The following is a 19318-nucleotide window of genomic DNA, read 5'->3' on the forward strand; positions in this document are numbered from 1 at the left end:
AACGTAGTCAACCTAATTTTTGTGTACGTTAAAAAAGATGGATCCATTTTGATCCGTTTTTTTTATAATAAAATTCAATGGGGAAATGGATCAAAATGGATGCATGTGCATGCATCCCTTTTTTCCAAAACGGATTGCAAAAACGTAGTGTGAAGCCAGCCTAATATACTGTAAGAGGTAATATAATGTAATAGGCAATATAATGTAATGTAACAGGTAATATAATATAATGTAATGTAACAGGGGATATAATATACTGTAACAGATAATATAATGTAATGTAATATAACAGCTAATATAATGTAACAGGCAATATAATGTAATGTAATGTATTGTAACAGATAATATAATGTAACAGATAATATAATGTAATGTAATATAACAGCTAATATAATGTAACAGATAATATAATGTAATGTAACAGGTAATATAATATCCTGTAATAGGTAATATAATGTAATGTAATATAACAGATAATATAATGTAACAGATAATATAATGTAATGTAATATAACAGCTAATATAATGTAACAGATAATATAATGTAATGTAACAGGTAATATAATATCCTGTAATAGGTAATATAATGTAATGTAATATAACAGATAATATAATGTAACATGTAATATAATATAATAGGTGATGTTCATGCCTTTAATTGTGAATGTTGAATAAACATCCACAGTGCAGGAAGATAAACCTGAAAAACCTTCGTGTTATTTCTCCAACAACTATAGGAATAAGGGCCTGTTCACACTACGGAATTCTGCTCGGAACCCCTGCCCGCAGACTCCGTGCCAAATCTGGCTTGCTATGTTTTTCAATGTGTCAATTCTTTGAGCAGAGAGGAGTTGGGAGCGGAGGCGCGCCAGGCCTCCCATTGAAACACATAGCAGGCGGGATTCAGTGTGTTGGCAGCACCCAGGACAAGGCAAGGTATTGCTCAACCCACCTCAAACCAGGTAAGTGAATGTAAGAGAATGGTAATGCATACAGTGTATACAGTGCTGCTCACCAGAGGGTAATGCGGAATTTTCCAATGGGCTGGGCTTACAAAAAATAATTCTACCTCCACATCAGGGCGACAAATTACTACTACAGTGACTAAATAATACTATGATACGGTTATTAAATAAAAACCACTATACACTCCCCAATATCACCAGTAACACTACTAAAAGGATGGTTTCACAGATCCCTATGGGATACGCACTAAGGTTGGTGGCACTGAAGGTACAAGGATCGCGGAGTAGAGGCTTTACAAACGGGATGGACCGTTTCACGCACAACTGTGTACTTTGTCTAGGCCCTGTTGTGCGTGAAACGGTCCATCTCCCGTTTGTGAAGCCTCTACTCACCGACCCAATGTAGGAATACAGGTCTTTTTTATCACCAGTGGTGAGGGCCGCATCTTCTATCTGACTGTATATACCTGTTATTACTGTATTTCTTATATTCCCAGTACTCTCTTGATCACTTTACTTACAGTATTTAATGTTTTCACTGGGAATAAAAACATTGTCTTTGTGGCATTGTGTACCTGCTGAGTCTTCTTTTCTCTTTCATCATATCACCATGAATATCCTTTGCGGACTTTCCTTGCAGAAACAAGAATTTTATCACTCCTCTGCTCTTATTTGTTGTGAATATCGCCTTAGGCCTCATTCACATGTGCAGTGTTATTCAAGGAGCGTGTCCGCTCCGTGAAAAACAGTCTGTTGGATGCGCTGGGCCCGGGGTCAGGAGGCACTGGTGCTGTCTGGGGGCAGAGTGGGGGGCTGACAGGAGCGGGGGGAGATGGGAGCGGGTGACGGGAGCACTGAGAGACAGCAGTGGGGGAGAAGGGAGCAGTGAAGCAAAGGAGATGGGGGTGGGTGATGGTAGTGGTGAGAGTCGGGAGTGGGGGAGATGGGAACGGGTCATGGGAGCAGGGGAGATGAAAGTGGGTGACAGGAGTGGGGAGAGGCATCCTAGCCAGTGAATAGCGGCTGCAGAAAACCATGTCAGTGCACACTATGAAGCGAGCAGCTCCGGCCACAAGCTTCATTGTGTGCTGTGGGGAGTTCTGATGCGGATGCGTACGGTGCGCCCGCATCAGAACTCTGCGGCCGGAATGATCATCCAGTTGGTACTGCAGTACCGGCTGGGATGATCTTTGCAGAGACTGGCTGTTCCGTGACCGGCCGGGTCACAGAACGGCCGGTCTGTTCCGTCGTGTGAACATGGCCTAAGATAGTAAGAAAGGAAATATTATGAGTGCAGACTAGTTGGACCAGGTCTTTTTTTCCTGCCGACAATGTTCTATGTTTGTATAACTTCAGCAAGTGAGAGAAAAAAAGTGGTGGATTCCTATTGGCGCCAAACCCTCATTTGAAAACCAACCAGGTGTCTCCAATTTCCCAGAGAAATGGCTCACGGCTTCTGAAGTCAAGTCACACTTTATTGGTATGCTACGCGTTTCGAGGGTGAGAATCCCCTCTTCATCAGGCATGATATGGTTACTGATCTGCACATATTTATATCAAAAAGACAATGAATGACCCAGAACAGGAAGTCTGGCCACGGGTGTACCACTGAGTAAGTGGTAGGTCTTCTAACTTTGGTGTTTGCAAGCTCCCAGGCTGTGAGTTCAATTCCATGGGGGAAACCATTAATACTACATCCATATCTTTTTGTATACAAATTAAAATTAAAATAAAAATAAAAAAATTGTGTGGATGTACATATTCTCAACATGTGCATCTTTCCATATAGATACCTAGTTCAGTGCTAAAACATGCCTTAATATATAGAATGATAATAGATAGATAAATAAATAACAATATTGATATTTTTAAAAAAAATGGCTTCCAAGCCTAAAAACATATGTACTTATAAATATGATATACTAAAGATCTATAAAAAAAAACCAAAATTTTTTGTACTATGTATGAATTTATCTCCTACTCGGAGGGCTTGTGTTCAATCTAGGTCTATCCCTAGGTATAAGCTAACATAGATCTTTCACCTCAGCCAATGTGTGGTGTGTGGCTCACACCCCAGAGTGACATAGCCCTAATTGTGGTAGCCTGGGTTCATATCCCCTACACTTCAAAACCTTTTATAATGAGCGAGCTGACTTTATTGACAGAACCCGGATAGATCTCACTATATATGATAAATGAATTGATGGACTGATAGCTGAAAACCCTTATATTGGAAGTGTTTTCGTAACAGAGCCACTTCCCCAACATACCCCACTTTGTGTTGTCGAACCTCATAAGTATTACCCTGATCAGCTCTGTAATTTCATTGAGCCCCGAGGGCTGTAATGTTTGTAGTCGATAGTAGTTTGTAGTTTGTGGTCGTCCATTCCGATGTCTACGTAGACAACTGGGGGCAACCAGATTTTTGATGGTTGGTGCCCTCCTATAGGTGATCAAAGGTCTATCCGGGAGTAGGGAACCTATAAAGGGATCTACTTTTAAGAAGTGCCAGTGTTTTTGTAGGATCCTCTGTATGTGCTTATGTGATTTACTTAACCGGGTGATGAAGTTGACTCTACTTGTTTCCTGCTGTTCTGGAGCCTTAACACTTCTACTTAGACAGTTGTCTTGGGTGAGTTGACATGTTCTTTGGTATGCATTATGTAATAGCTTCAACCTTTTGCCATAAACCTTTTCTTCAGTATACTTGATTGTTTCCTAAATGTGATGTCCTCCGTACAGTTCTTCCGAATGCGTTTATATTGACTGTAGGGGACATTTGTCTTACATTTCTTCAGATGGCCGCTCTTAAAAGATAGGTAACTATTAGAGTCTACCTCCTTGAAGAATGTTGATGTGATGATCTCCTCCCCTCTGTGACTGATTAGTAAGTCCAGAAATTCAATCTGGGTCTCAGAGTGGTTAGGGGTTAGTTGAATGCCCCATGAGTTGTTATTAATGTACTGTACAAAATCATTACAAAAAACTATGTGGGACTAAGGAGGAAGCCTATATGGGAGCACAAAGAGGACATATGGGGCACTAAGAGGGTCAAACTGCTATATTGTTCACAGAGGGGCATAAAAGAGTGGCGTAATACTGTACGGAGGCAGAGCAGACAGAAGCCTATTACTACATGACAGCACAGAGGGGGGCCTGTAGTATATAGGGAACAAAGCTGCCTAATGATATATGGGAACATAGAGGGACCTGGCCACTATTGGGAGGCTCTAACTGGGCCTTATTGCATATATGGGAGCGCTGTGACTGTGTGAAGCAATACATATTATGACTTTGTATAGAAAATAGCATGGTGCTGGAATGAGGAGCCTAAAATGTTTGTCTGATAGATTCTATGCAGATGACTGGAGAAGTCTTCGTGATAGCCGGGCCAGGTGGAGAAGAAAAGGAAAAATGAATAACCATGATTAGCAAAAACGTTACAGGCAATTCATGCAGAGAAGACGCCCCCTGTGAGTCACTGAATGTAACTGCACTATTATCACGTATAACATCTATAGAACCTGTGTAGGCTGGATCTACCTCTGTATTGTCACTGCTTAGGGAGAATATTTGTCTTTTTATAGTGGATTCTGTACAATAACAGTACAGTGGTATCCAGTTACTGTGTAATGAAGATGGTATTGGTCATGGTGTATTATTTGCCCTGTGTATATTAGCATCATTGGTAATACTTGTGTTTATATAGTGGATTTTATTCAGTATCAGTATTCAGTTTTGGGGGGGAAAAGCAGCCATGTTTTTGAATCCTGGATAACCCCTTAGAGGGAATCTGTCAGATCACAGCTGCAGATGGGAGATGTATGGGAGATATAAGTCGTAGGACCTTTAGTCGCCTTTTGTAAGCTTTTGAAATTGCCCTTTTCAGAAGCAGCTGAAGTGTCACAGTGACAGCAGTGGCAGCACCGCCCTGTATGTCAATGAGAGCAGGAAGAAGCAGGGTAGGGAGATGCTGCTGCTTGGCTCCGCCCCTATGACTTCAGCTGGTAACGGATGATATTAAACCTTTAGAATCCATTTACACAGAAAGATTATCTGCCAAAGATTTGAAGCCAAAGCTAGAAACAGACTATAAACAGATCAGGTCATAAGGAAAGCCTGAGATTACTACTCTTTTCATTCCTGGTTTTGGCTTCAAATCTTTGGCAGATAATCTGTCAGATAATCTTTCTGTGTAAATGGACCCTTACAGTGATCAGCAGCACTAAATGTCCAGTCACTTCTATCTCCCCAGCACTTGTCCACTGGGATCTGTTGATCTGAACCTCATATAGACTTCACAGATTTTCTATAAAGGGTTTAACCAGGCCTAGAAAAACATGGCTCCTTTCTCCCAGTATTGTCCTCGGTTTGGGTGTGGGTTTTGCAGCTCAGTTCTATTGACGTGACTAAAGCCTAATTGTAATACCACACCCAACCTGAGGAAAAGGGAGGTGCTGTTTTTACAAGAAAGTAGCTGTGATTTTTTTTTCTTTTGTAATCTTAGATAACCCCTTTAAGAGTCTTTCACACTTATTTAATCCGTTGCAGATTTCATGGTGCTGATTTCATCAACATAAATTCCTAAAATCCATAACATCAAATTTTGATTAAGTACATATGAAATATGAATGTACCCTGACGATTGGTCGCTACTCATGGGCCAGTGCTATGTGCTTGCCCCCTAGGTTAAAATTTTATTTTATTTTTTTTTAAAGTAAATGTTCCTTAAAATCGCTCCATTGCCAGGCTTAGAGCGCTTTTATCCTTTGGTCTATGGGGCTGTCTCAGGTGTAATTTTTTGCGCCATGATGTGTTCTTTCTATCGGTACCTTGATTGCGCATATGCGACTTTTTGACCACTTTTTATTACAATTTTTCTGGATTTGAGTGGGCCTGTGTACTTTGAAATGCCAGGGCCGATTTTCAGTCCCAGTACGGCCCTGGTAGTAGTAGTAGTGGAACGGGGATGCTAGGTGAGATAAGCTTGAAATGAGTACTTGCGGTAGATGACTTGAGATGATGAAGGAGATAATTGGAAACGACACCCAGATGAGAATCTTAACCCTTGAGGCAGGCACACAGCCAGTGGACTGGAGCAGCAGAGCACGCACAGGCCTCTCTCTTAGCAGAGAGAGAGGTCAGACACACACCCTACCCCCTCTGTGGTAGGGAATAGACTTAGGTACAGCAGGAAGTCACATGGTATCCCCCAGCCAAAGCTTGACGGCTATTGGGGGTACCATGGCAACAGGGCACGGTCACGTGATCACCAGCTTTTGCATTATCACCATTAGGCATATACAGTGAAATATACATGAGACATGGGTGAAATGACAAAACCTGAATACTGCAGGGGCTTACACAACACACAGTTGCAGTGGACCACGGCCTTCCCAGAACAAGACTAGTTATAATAAAGAGGTAGATACTAACTAGTGAACAGAACAGGCCTGTTCTGGGCCACTGCACTTCAATAAGGAAATCAGTTTGTCCTGCTGGGACTTGTTCATCCTGGTCCAGAAATTCCTTCACACATTGGACCCCAATATCATGGTGTATGTTGGTGTACAGGGCCGAAACATCCATAGTGACCAGAGACATCCCTGCTTCCCATGTTATCCCTCTAAGGATAGATATCAGGTCGTCCGAATTCATCAAAAAACTCTCCAGATTCCGGACATTTGGCTGCAAGATCAGATCTAGATATTTGAAGGGATTGCTTGTCAAACCCCCTACACCCGAAATTATTGGTCTCCCAGGGGGGTTTGTTACAGTTTTGTGTATTTTAGGGAGGTGGTAATAGTATGGTATGGAAGGATTGATGACATTAAGAAATTTCTTTTCCTGCTTCTTTTTCTTTTTTCTTTTGATGCTTCCTTCACCAGCTCTATTGATCATGCTATGATATTGCCGGTTGATGGTAGGAAAGGGGTCATCTCTGATGGTTCAATAGTAATTGACATCCTTTAGATTTCTTAAGGCTTCCGTGTTGTAATCCTCTGGCTCTGGACTCTTAGGAGAATTCTAGAGCTTATTCCTGTCCAGAATGTAGAGCAGAGCTTCAAGATCGTCCTGTATTGATGAGGAACGTATCTCTACAAAATGTAGTACAAATTCTCTCTACCCAGAGACATCAGGAAGCAGAACGTGTCCTAACTGTGCCCGACACCTCCATGGAGAATAAAAAATGCTCCATCCATAAGGAACCTTTAAAGTACTATTGTACTAAGGAGGCCATCTGTATCTGTGCGTCCTGTGGTATGGTTGGAGAACATCGGGGACACCGGGTGGAGACGCTGGATGAAGCCTCTGAGAAAAAGACGAAGAAACTGAGAAATGCTCTTTAAGAGGTGGTGATAAAAAGAGAAGAAACTGAGGAAAGAGCCCAGAGTGTGGAGGAGCGTTGGAGAAAAGCTCAGGAAAAAGCAGCTGGAGAAGCCGAGAGAGTCACTGCCCTGTTTATAGACATCAGGAGACGGCTGGACGACTTGGAGAAGAGGGTCCTGAGTGAGATCTCCAGGCAGGAGGAGAAGCTGTCACTGTCACTGTCTGATGTTATCCAGAAGCTGGAAATAAAGAAGGACGAGCTGTCCAGGAAGATGAGACACATTGAGGAGCTGTGTAACATGGCGGATCCACTGACTGTCTTACAGGATCCAGACACAGGTGACTTGTGTAATCCTGAGGAGGGGGGAGCGGTTGAGGACACAGGGGGACATGATATAGATATGGATGTGATTACAGGCATGATTCATGCAGATTTCTCCGATATAATGACACATCTACAGACTATCTCGCTCGCAAAACCAAAAGTAACAAGGTCACATCCCCCCAGTGTCCGATCTCGGCCCAGTGACACACAAGCTTTACCAGGGTCAGGTACAGAATATGAGGGTGATGGTGTAATAGTCAGGCCTGGGAGTGCTGGGGTAGGGATCTATGGGGAGGGTCCTGCAGCCATATTACTAGATGGAAGCACAGCTGGTAATTATGTCCTTATATCAGACAGCCGGAAGACTGCAACCTGGCAAGAGAGGAACAGAATCGTCCAGAAACAGCGGAGAGATTCCTGTGTCCTCAGGTGATGAGCATCAGGAGATTCTCCTCAGGACGACATTACTGGGATGTGGAGATCGGGAGATCAGGATGGTGGAGGGTGGGGATGTGTTATCCCAGTATAGACAGGAAAGTGGGAAATATATTAGTTATTGGAAATAATGTCAAGTCCTGGTGTTTACATAGAGGGTGGAGTAATAATCAGTATTCAGTGATGCATGCCAATATTGTCACCCAGTTACCTGATGAGATCTCCAGTAATAGATTCAGGATATATGTGAATTATGAGGCCGGGCAGCTGTCCTTTTATGAGCTGTGTGACTCCATCAGACACTTATACACCTTCTCCGACACCTTCACCGAGCCCCTCCATGCTGCACTGAATGTATCATCAAGTTCTATAACTATATTAGGGGGGAGCAGAAACTAGATGAAGGGGTAACATCACAGGGAGCGGTGTCTGATTGGTGGAGCAGCCCCTCTATGTGATAGGAGGAGGGCAATGCCTGTGATGTAATGTAACAGATAATGTAATGTAACAGGTAATATAATATAATGTAACAGGTAATATAATATAATAGGTGATGTTTATGTCTTTAATTGAGAACATTGAATAAACATCCACAGTGCAGGAAGAAAAACCTGAAAAACCTCTGTGTTATTTCTCCAAGAGCTATAGAAAAAGAAGTGTTTCCTTAGAGATGCCGGTGTACGTGGAGTGGGGTAGTGTTGGCTGGCAACACACTGGACAAGGCACGGTATTGCACAACCCACCCCAAACCAGGCCAATCAATGTAAGGCAATGGTAATGCATAGTGTTATTAAATTAAAAAACACTATATACTCCCCAATATCACCAGTAACACAACTATAAAAGGGACAAATAATTTGGCCACTATCATGTGCGGCTGAAACTACGGGCGTGGGAAAAATCGACATGCGGCCGGATGCGTACGAACCGCGAACATACGGCCGTAGTACAGTTATGCTTCCCTAGCTTTGTTCGAAGCGATCTGAAACAGGTCATTTACTTGGAAATCTTAGCCCAGCCCAATAAAACTCACAGAACCTTTTGGATCGAAAAATCAAGTTCAATTTGGCTGAAATAAGTACTTCGTACGGGACCGCATGGAAATCCACGGCCGTGAGTTGGAACATTTCCGTCCTCAAACAATGGTCTTGTTCATTTTTCACGGCGCCGTATGCGATCCGGCCGTAAGCTCATACGTAGTGTGCACTGTGCGGGCGTATATCGTATACTTTCAAGCGAACGCATCAACCTCAAAACAACGTGCGTATATTCGTGCATATTCACACTACGGACGGAAACATACGCAGTGTGAACATAGCCTTAAGGTGCTTTGGATCACTGCAGTAGCAGGTAGACCAAGGGGCATCTGCAAACCTCCAAAAGTGATGAATACACAACTGGCACAGCAGGGGCAGCATGCATGGATGTATTAAAGACTCCAAGCTCCCTAAATTACACCACTTTTACAGACTGACAAGTGGGGGAAAGATTAGGAAACAAATGGTTAAATTTTTCTCAGCACTCTCTTAAATTAGGTTTTATTTTACAATTGACTCGTTGGGTGAGGCTTCAATTCTTTAAAGTAACGGGATTTTAGCCCTGAGCAGCTTGGAGAACAAAAGTGAAGGTTTACCTAAAGTGGTCAACCAGGCAACATTGTCTTTCCCGATGCTCCTCCAGCTTCCCAATATAAAAAACATTCTTCAAGGGGCATGCATTTCCCTGTTGACCCACCAGAAGCCTTAAGGTCTTGCATGGAGACAATTCACCATCCAGAGAATGTATTGAACAAGTGTAGTAGCTATCACACAAGTTATCCTGGCTCTCCATATTGGGATCCATGAGTGGTGGATTGCACTAGTCCTAGAGCACGTCCTGGTGTTTGGTCGACAGTTTCTTAGATGAACAAAAATCAACTGGCTCAACCCTATAAGAACATCTGGGATATGGTCCAATAAAGAGTAATCGTTCTCAGTCTTCTCGTCTTTTGTCCCTTTTTCAGGACTATCTGGATTGGGGAGATCACCTTTGGGTCTGTGATCTTGAAGTCTAATAGTTTTAGTAACAGTAACTCCATTAACAACAGTCAATTTACTTTCCAGCACGTGGGTTGCATCCGTAAGTAAAATTATCATTAATATTCATCATGGAATGGACACTTTGGATGGTCTGGCCACCTACGGAAAATAAAAAAAACAAGTCATATATGAGACAATAGGTGTTGTATCGACGACCTTTATCTTATCTGATGAAGTCCAGAAGACTCAAATAAATCCATTCACAGGTAGCTTTTTCGGGATAGGGAGTCATAATCCACGTTAAAAAATTAAAGGAAGCGGGGACTGTTTTAACAATGTGAGGAAGAAGGTCCTGCTTTAGTTCCGTGGTAGGACAACGCTTTGACTATTTTAAAGAATGGAGAAGCCCTGCCGAGATCAATGGGGGAAGAAGGGCACTGGAGAAGGATCTGATCAAGAGTAGAAAGAAGTAACCCTATTGTAACTGTGATCATATTACCAGGGAAGCCCGAACCTAAGTTGTGAATTGTGAGTACTTGCGTTCATTCACATAGCGCATATTTCTGTCAAGTTGATTCAAAGCCTCCATATCTTCATCGCTTAATTGAAAGTCGAAAACCTGAAGTGTAAAATTTTAAAAGAGGTTTATTACATCTCATACCTGTAACAGTGTTCATGGTTTTGTATTTGCTTTGTGTAGTAAAGATAAACTCTGATATACCGGTATATAGAGTCTTACACTCTATATAATGCTCCATGGGGGGAAAAAAGTATGCAAAATTAGAACTTGCTCTACATTGCCACCTATTGGGGGTAACTTCTGTTCAAATCCACGTTCAACCCTAAATTTCTTTTACCTTAAAGTTCTCCTTGATCCTTTCTGGATTGAAGCTTTTAGCTAGCACCACAATGCCTCGTTGTAGAAGATGCCTCATTGCCACCTGAGCGGGGGTTCGTCCATTTTTTTTGGCAACGCCAATCAAGACTGGATCTTCAAGGACATAGGGACTATTTGGATCTATCCTGGAGGAGAAGATTGGTTAAGAGATGACATCTTGACATGGTACAGAGGTGCAGTTAGTTGTTAGGTAAGGAAAGTTATACAGGAGAAGGTTTGGTAGGTAAGGATAGTGACATAGGAGAAGGTTTGGTAGGTAAGGATAGTGACATAGGAGAAGGTTTGGTAGGTAAGGATAGTGACATAGGAGAAGGGCTGGTAGGTAAGGATAGTGACATAGGAGAAGGTTTGGTAGGTAAGGATAGTGACATAGGAGAAGGGCTGGTGGGTAAGAATAGTGACATAGGAGAAGGGCTGGTAGGTAAGGATAGTGACATAGGAGAAGGTTTGGTAGGTAAGGATAGTGACATAGGAGAAGGGCTGGTAGGTAAGAATAGTGACATAGGAGAAGGTTTGGTGGGTAAGGATAGTGACACAGTAGAAGGTTTGGTAGGTAAGGATAGTGACATAGGAGAAGGTTTGGTAGGTAAGGATAGTGACATAGGAGATGGTTTGGTAGGTAAGGATAGTGACATAGGAGAAGGGTTGGTAGGTAAGGTTAGTGACATAGGAGAAGGTTTGGTAGGTAAGGATAGTGACATAGGAGAAGGTTTGGTAGGTAAGGATAGTGACATAGGAGAAGGTTTGGTAGGTAAGGATAGTGACATAGGAGAAGGTTTGGTGGGTAAGGATAGTGACATAGGAGAAGGTTTGGTAGGTAAGGATAGTGACATAGGAGGAGGTTTGGTAGGTAAGGATAGTGACATAGGAGGAGGTTTGGTAGGTAAGGATAGTGACATAGGAGAAGGTTTGGTGGGTAAGGATAGTGATATAGGAGAAGGTTAGGTAGGTAAGGATAGTGACATAGGAGAAGGGCTGGTAGGTAGGGATAGTGACATAGGAGAAGGTTTGGTAGGTAAGGATAGTGACATAGGAGAAGGTTTGGTAGGTAAGGATAGTGACATAGGAGAAGGGCTGGTAGGTAAGGATAGTGACATAGGAGAAGGTTTGGTAGGTAAGGATAGTGACACAGTAGAAGGTTTGGTAGGTAAGGATAGTGACACAGTAGAAGGTTTGGTAGGTAAGGATAGTGACATAGGAGAAGGTTTGGTAGGTAAGGATAGTGACATAGGAGAAGGTTTGGTAGGTAAGTTACATAGGAGAGGGTTTGGTAGGTAAGGATAGTGACACAGTAGAAGGTTTGGTGGGTAAGGATAGTGACATAGGAGAAGGGTTGGTAGGTAAGGATAGTGACATAGGAGGAGGTTTGGTAGGTAAGGATAGTGACATAGGAAAAGGTTTGGTAGGTAAGGATAGTGACATAGGAGAAGGTTTGGTGGGTAAGGATAGTGACATAGGAGAAGGGTTGGTAGGTAAGGATAGTGACATAGGAGAAGGGTTGGTGGGTAAGGATAGTGACATAGGAGAAGGTTTGGTAGGTAAGGATAGTGACATAGGAGAAGGTTTGGTAGGTAAGGATAGTGACATAGGAGAAGGTTTGGTAGGTAAGGATAGTGACATAGGAGAAGGTTTGGTGGGTAAGGATAGTGACATAGGAGAAGGTTTGGTAGGTAAGGATAGTGACATAGGAGGAGGTTTGGTAGGTAAGGATAGTGACATAGGAGGAGGTTTGGTAGGTAAGGATAGTGACATAGGAGAAGGTTTGGTGGGTAAGGATAGTGACATAGGAGAAGGGCTGGTAGGTAGGGATAGTGACATAGAAGAAGGGTTGGTAGGTAAGGATAGTGACATAGGAGAAGGGTTGGTAGGTAAGGATAGTGACATAGGAGAAGGTTTGGTAGGTAAGGATAGTGACACAGTAGAAGGTTTGGTAGGTAAGGATAGTGACACAGTAGAAGGTTTGGTGGGTAAGGATAGTGACATAGGAGAAGGGCTGGTAGGTAAGGATAGTGACATAGGAGAAGGTTTGGTAGGTAAGTTACATAGGAGAGGGTTTGGTAGGTAAGGATAGTGACACAGTAGAAGGTTTGGTGGGTAAGGATAGTGACATAGGAGAAGGTTTGGTAGGTAAGGATAGTGACATAGGAAAAGGTTTGGTAGGTAAGGATAGTGACATAGGAGAAGGTTTGGTGGGTAAGGATAGTGACATAGGAGAAGGGTTGGTAGGTAAGGATAATGACATAGGAGAAGGGCTGGTAGGTAAGGATAGTGACATAGGAGGAGGTTTGGTAGGTAAGGATAGTGATGCATACTAAAGACTGGCAGTCCAGCACTTGAAGCAGTAGAGTAAGCTTTATTTCTCGAAGGCACAGAGTAAAATCCAACCAACACCTAAGTGCAGTGACCCCACAGGACGCGTCCTGTGAGAAATAAAGCTTACTCTACTGCTTCAAGTGCTGGACTGCCAGTCGTTCCTTTGCATTGCTGTACCACGCATCAGCCAGATGTGAGTCCGGGGCACCAGAGAAAGGCTTGGATCGGTGAGCTGACATTACGTTTCTACAGGTAAGGGTAGTGACATAGGAGAAGGTTTAGTAGATAAGGATAGTGACATAGGAGAAGGTTTAGTAGATAAGGATAGTGACATAGGGGAAGGTTTAGTAGGTAAGGATAGTGATATAGGAGAAGGTGTAGTGGGATTTGTCTGTTTGCTGATGACAATAGGGTTGATATTCCTGAAGGTTTCCTTAATTTGGAAAATAATTTAGCGTTACTAGTGGTCAAAACAATGGAAACTACAGTTTAATGTTTCCAAATGTAAATTCTAGTCTTATATCGGCAGTTCTGTGTTGGCAAAGACTTCAGAGGAGAAGGATTTAGGGGCAGTGATTTCTGACAGCCAGGCTTTACTACCGTCAATCTTCTATGTTTCAGTGTAATACAGACCCATATTGGCGACTCTACAGATTCCACTCATTACTCTTTGCATCGGCTATAAATCATAATTGTTGTTTTCAATGGATTCAAATGGTTTGGAAGAGAATTATGAAAATATTAAGTGATTAAGGAAACTATATTCTGCCTCCAACATTTCCATGTATATATCAGTACCATCACCTACCATCCGGCATCTCGACTGGATCCCAAGACGCTAAATGCTACCAACGTGATGTCATGTGACTTGCAGAACCCCAACAATTTACTCTGATTGAGATAGATGTGACATTCGACCTGAGGTATGCAAAAATTCATAGATAAATATGTATTATATGTTACAAAAATTGCCATTTGTGCCTGATTTTTAAGAAAAATGAACAAGAGGGATAGAGAGAAGGGGCATTTTGTCATCAACCGTGGTTACCTGGTTACAGACCGGCTTGTGCTTCAATCCTTCCATGTTCAGGATCAGTTCGAGTTGCCGCCGGTTGAAGCTCGAAACCCCAATTGATTTGGCCAGCCCAGATTCTTTGCACTCCTCCATAGCCTGTAAGTCACAGACCAACCACAACCACACTTTAACAAACTTTTTTCTTAAAAACATCAAACTTTTTGATAGTTCAGGGTCTGGATGGTCCAATGTGCCTATTTGCTACATTTGGCCCATTTGGTGACACTTTTTATAATGCTTAATATACAGTAGGCTGAAATATCAAATTTGTGAGTATTAAATTTTTTTTTTTAATGCAGAATGAAAATAACACGGTGTTCATTAACCAACACTATACCTTCCATATGTCCCGGATGTCCGTGTTGTGATATACTACTTTTCCATTTTCATCTGTCGGAAAACGATCTTCACCTGGCTTTTTAAAGGTGGAGAAAAATAAAAATAAAAAAAAAATAACATATGGAAATAAAGTAGCCGAATTTCAGAAAATGAAATAGAATAAAAAATATAATTGAATTTATGAGGACTATGAAAAAAATTCAAAGACAAGAATTTTTATTCTTTCACCTGGAATATTTATGAATTTTACCTTAATCCCAAAAAGTGATCCTTTTTTTCATTTTTCATTTTATAGCCTTTAGAGGAATCATGTGACTCATATCCATTACTGACTCAGCTCCTTCTGCCTCTACCTTAGCAGGAAATCCCAGGACAAGTGATCAGTTTGATTATAAAAAGCCGATCAGCTCAAGGTCTCAACCACCTCTTATATCTCCAAGTAAAAATGGATGTTTGGCCATGAAACAATAGACCAAAAAGGGGTAAAAGTGGCAATTAAGACTTAAGGGTCCCATACACCTTGTCCACTAAATTCATGGCCACCAGTGGGTTCAGCCGACAGTATAAGGTGTATAAGGACCTCCTGACTCTACACCAACAGATAATGAACGTGGAGAGAAGAGTCGGACATGATGGATATACAACTGACCCTAAAGTCAGTTGTAAAAAAGGATAAGCTGACGTTAGAGCTGTGTGGCTGCGGCTTACCCTTCCCCCCATATAGGGAACACATGAACATTAGGCTGTGGTGAATTTTTATGGGGGAGATGGTAGTGGTGACTGCATCCAAACTATTGTCCAGCTGAAACTTAAGGCAAAAGTGTGGACACCTTAGTCATATACAGTTTGTAAATACAGGATGGAGCTGCAGATCCCCATAATGCAGTAGTGTAGTACAACAAGCTAGAATAGAGAAGCAGGGCTGCTGTCAGAGGTTTGTGTGGTCACATGACAGCAATGGGGAAGGGGTGTGTGTCCAGCATGGACCAATCAGGACTGACAGAGACTGCAGGGAGCATGAAGGAATGAGCAGGGCAGATGTGGGCACAGTATAGCAGCGCTCTCTGTCCGGGGAGAGAGGGGTTACAGCTATGAAGAGATTACCTCTACAGTCCTGTCCCCTGATGCAAGCCCCAGCCTGAAGTGGATCTGCTATGATTTGGAAGGTGAGGGAGACTTCCTGGGTCAGAGTACAGGGCTGTAGACCCCGCTATGCAGACCGCGCCCCTCCCCCACTCCCCCTCACACCCAGAACAGGCCAAAATGCTCTTAAACCAAGGTACCACTGTAAATCTATATTGAAACCCTATTGTTTCTTCAGACGTGCCCACCTTGAGTTCCATAGGGTTGTGGATCAGGAACAGGTCAACGTAGTCCAATTGTAGATTTCTTAGGGATTTCTCCAGGGAAGGACGGACCCGCTCTGGACTTTGGTCAGACAACCACAGCTAAAAAAAAAAATATCATAGAATCACTCAACCCCAAAAAATCCTGAATTGATCTACTGAATAGCTACGATAGTACACTAAGGTCACCTTGCTGGAATAGAAGACGTCTTCTCTCTTAACAGTGCCATCAGCAATCTTTGCCCTGATCGCTCGGCCAACTTCGACCTCATTGGCGTAGAAAGACGCACCATCAAAGTGGCGGTATCCAACCTCAAGAGCCAATGTAACACTTTTCTCAGCTTCACTCTTCGGAACCTTCAAAAAAAATTAACGTATTCCGCATAAAACGGGTGAAAAAAAAATCTATTGTTATTATGAAGTCGGTGGAAGATACAGGTCATAGAGAAATTCTGTATGTTCAGGGCTGATCTTAATGGTGTGTGACCTTTGCGGGATGTCCGCTATCACTACTAGAGACAGTAAGCGGCAATATATATTGTATTTTGCAGCCTACTGTCCCTGGAGTTAGTGCGCCAGGGATGCTCTATGCATCACTGTCACACTGCTCATAGAAGGCAGCCTAAACAGTAGTATAACCAGACCAGACAATAGACATCATCAGACAATAGACATCATGGCAGATGGTGGCAGAGGAAGAGGACATTTACTTTTATACTATAGATGTGTGCAAAGTGTGGATGTATGTGTAATGAGTATGGGCCCTATTCCACCGGACGATTATCGTTTACATAAACAAAAAACGATCTCAAACGACCGCCATTGTGAAAGACCTGAAAACTTTCACTCATTTCCATGGAACGATAATCGTTACTTATGATCGTAATTGCGATAGTTTTTCTTTGCTATTTATTCGCTATTGCGTTCGTATCTATTGCAAACGACCGAACGACGTCTTATTCAATGCGAACGTTTTGCGAACGAAAAATAGGTCCAGGTCTTATAAAGCGATCAACGATTTCTCGTTCGGTCGTTAATCGTTAACTGCATTTCAACCGAACGATTATCGTTTAGATTCGAACGATTTAACGATAATCTGAACGATAATCGTCCGGTGGAATAGGGCCCTATGTATGTATGTACAGTATGTATGTGTAATGAGTATTCATTTACAGTATGTGTGTGTAATGTGTGTGTATGTATGTGTAATGTGTATGTATGTGTAATGAGTATGTATGTGTAATGAGTATGTACAGTATGTATGTGTAATGAGTATGTATGTATGTACAGTATGTATGTGTAATGAGTATTCATTTACAGTATTTGTGTGTAATGTGTGTGTATGTATGTGTAATGTGTATGTATGTGTAATGTGTATGTATGTATGTATAGTATGTGTGTGTAATGAGTATGTATGTATGTACAGTATGTGTGTGTAATGTGTATGTATGTACAGTGAGTTATGTATGTATGTGTAATGTGTATGTATGTGTAATGAGTATGTATGTGTAATGAGTATGTATGTATGTACAGTATGTATGTGTAATGAGTATTTATTTACAGTATGTGTGTGTAATGTGTGTGTATGTATGTGTAATGAGTATGTATGTACAGTATGTGTGTGTAATGTGTATGTATGTATGTACAGTATGTGTGTGTAATGTGTATGTATGTACAGTGAGTTATGTATGTATGTGTAATGTGTATGTATGTATGTGCATGCGTGTGTAATGTGTATGTATGTGTAATTTGTATGCATGTGTAATTTGTATGTATGTGTAATTTGTATGTATGTGTAAATGTAAGTACAGTGAGTTATGTATGTATGTGTAGATGTTTGAGAAATTTAGACTCTATACATGCCTGAGCATCTTGTATGCAGTAGTCTTATGTAGTTCTCCCCAAAACACTGTATACACAGCACTAGCTTAGAAATTCTTCCATAAGTGACAACTACAGAGTCCTCCAAAATAGTTTTAGCTACAATGTACCCCCAAAATAATGTCAGCTACAGCATCCCCCCCAAAATAGTGTCAGCTAAAGTGCCCGTCAAAATAGTGTCAGCTACAGTGTGCCCCCAAAAAGTGTCAGGTACAGTGTGTCCCCAAAAAGTGTCAGGTACAGTGTGTCCCCAACAATAGTGTCCACTAAAGTGCCCCCAAAATAGTGTCAGTTACAGTGTGCCCCCAAAATAATGTCAGCTACAGTGTCCCCCAAATAGTGTCAGCTATAGCAAGCCCCCCATATAACATCAACTACAGTGTGCCCCCCACAATAGTGTCAGCTACAATTTCCCCCAAAATACTGTCAGCAACAGCATTTCCCCAAAATAGTGTTGGCTCCTGTGTGCCCCCCAAAATAAATAGTGTCAGCTACAGTGTGGCCCCCCCCAAATAGTGTCAGCCGTAGTGTTCCCCAAAATAGGGGCAGCTACATTCCCCCCGCAAAAGTGTCAGCTACTGTGTGCCTCCAAAAGTAATGTCAGCTGCAGTGTGCTACTAAGGAACCCCGCAGTGGCTGATATGTTGGATATCTACCTGGAAACAAACTTTTGTTTTTTTCTTCCAAAAATATATACTTTCAGGCATCATCTATAGAACACACTCACCTCAACTGGAGCATAGGTACCAAAGCCCACCACTGGCATGGTATGCCCATCAGTGAGCCTTACGTAGGCGTCTGGAGTCATGCTTCCCTTGTGTGATTCTTCTTAATGGCCAAGAGAAATCCCAATGGACTCTTTTATTCCGGGACGCTCTGGTCATTCCCCAATGTCGCTCCAACCAATCACAGGTCACAACCAACATGTGAGTGCATGCCACCTTGTCACCCGACACCTGAGCCCATTGTGTAATGCCATTGTTTTCTAGATTGCTGGTGGATGAGTAGGACGAGGTTCGCACTTATTTGGATAGATGTCAGGCATGTATGTCCGCAATGTTGACACCATATTGTACTGTCTACAAGCGGCTGTAGTGTAAGAAATATGATATTATTATATGACAATATTAATTTTTACCTATTTTTACGGTCTAGCCGCTTTTGTCCAGAAACAGCGCCAATCTTGTCTACAGATTGCTGAACTCAGGGAGAACAGCCAAATGACAACACTGCCGGCTGCTAATGAAAGCGCTCAATGCAGTGAAGTCCTAGGTGAATTGCCCCCTGGGAAACATAAGTATGCAAAAGAGGAGTCCGTGGAGCCTCATTGAAGAGTCTCAAAACACAGGACTAGCCAGATATCCCTCCGGGAAGGACCCAGCCAAGTGGCAGC

At 42.3% G+C, this 19318-nt stretch overlaps 1 protein-coding gene across 1 annotated transcript; it reads right to left on the reverse strand.

The window, feature by feature from the left end:
- Positions 1-10189: 10189 nt before the first annotated feature.
- Positions 10190-18733, reverse strand: LOC138788492 (aldo-keto reductase family 1 member C3-like). Its single transcript, XM_069966399.1, has 9 exons — positions 18653-18733; positions 16234-16401; positions 16030-16146; positions 14697-14774; positions 14333-14455; positions 14093-14202; positions 10931-11096; positions 10610-10692; positions 10190-10232 (listed from the first exon to the last, which is right to left on the reverse strand). Exons 1-9 carry the CDS (start codon positions 18731-18733, stop codon positions 10190-10192), a joined length of 969 nt encoding a protein of 322 aa, XP_069822500.1.
- Between the last annotated feature and the right edge of the window lie 585 nt (positions 18734-19318).

Source organism: Dendropsophus ebraccatus, chromosome 1, assembly GCF_027789765.1.
Source record: "Dendropsophus ebraccatus isolate aDenEbr1 chromosome 1, aDenEbr1.pat, whole genome shotgun sequence".
NCBI lineage: Eukaryota > Metazoa > Chordata > Amphibia > Anura > Hylidae > Dendropsophus > Dendropsophus ebraccatus.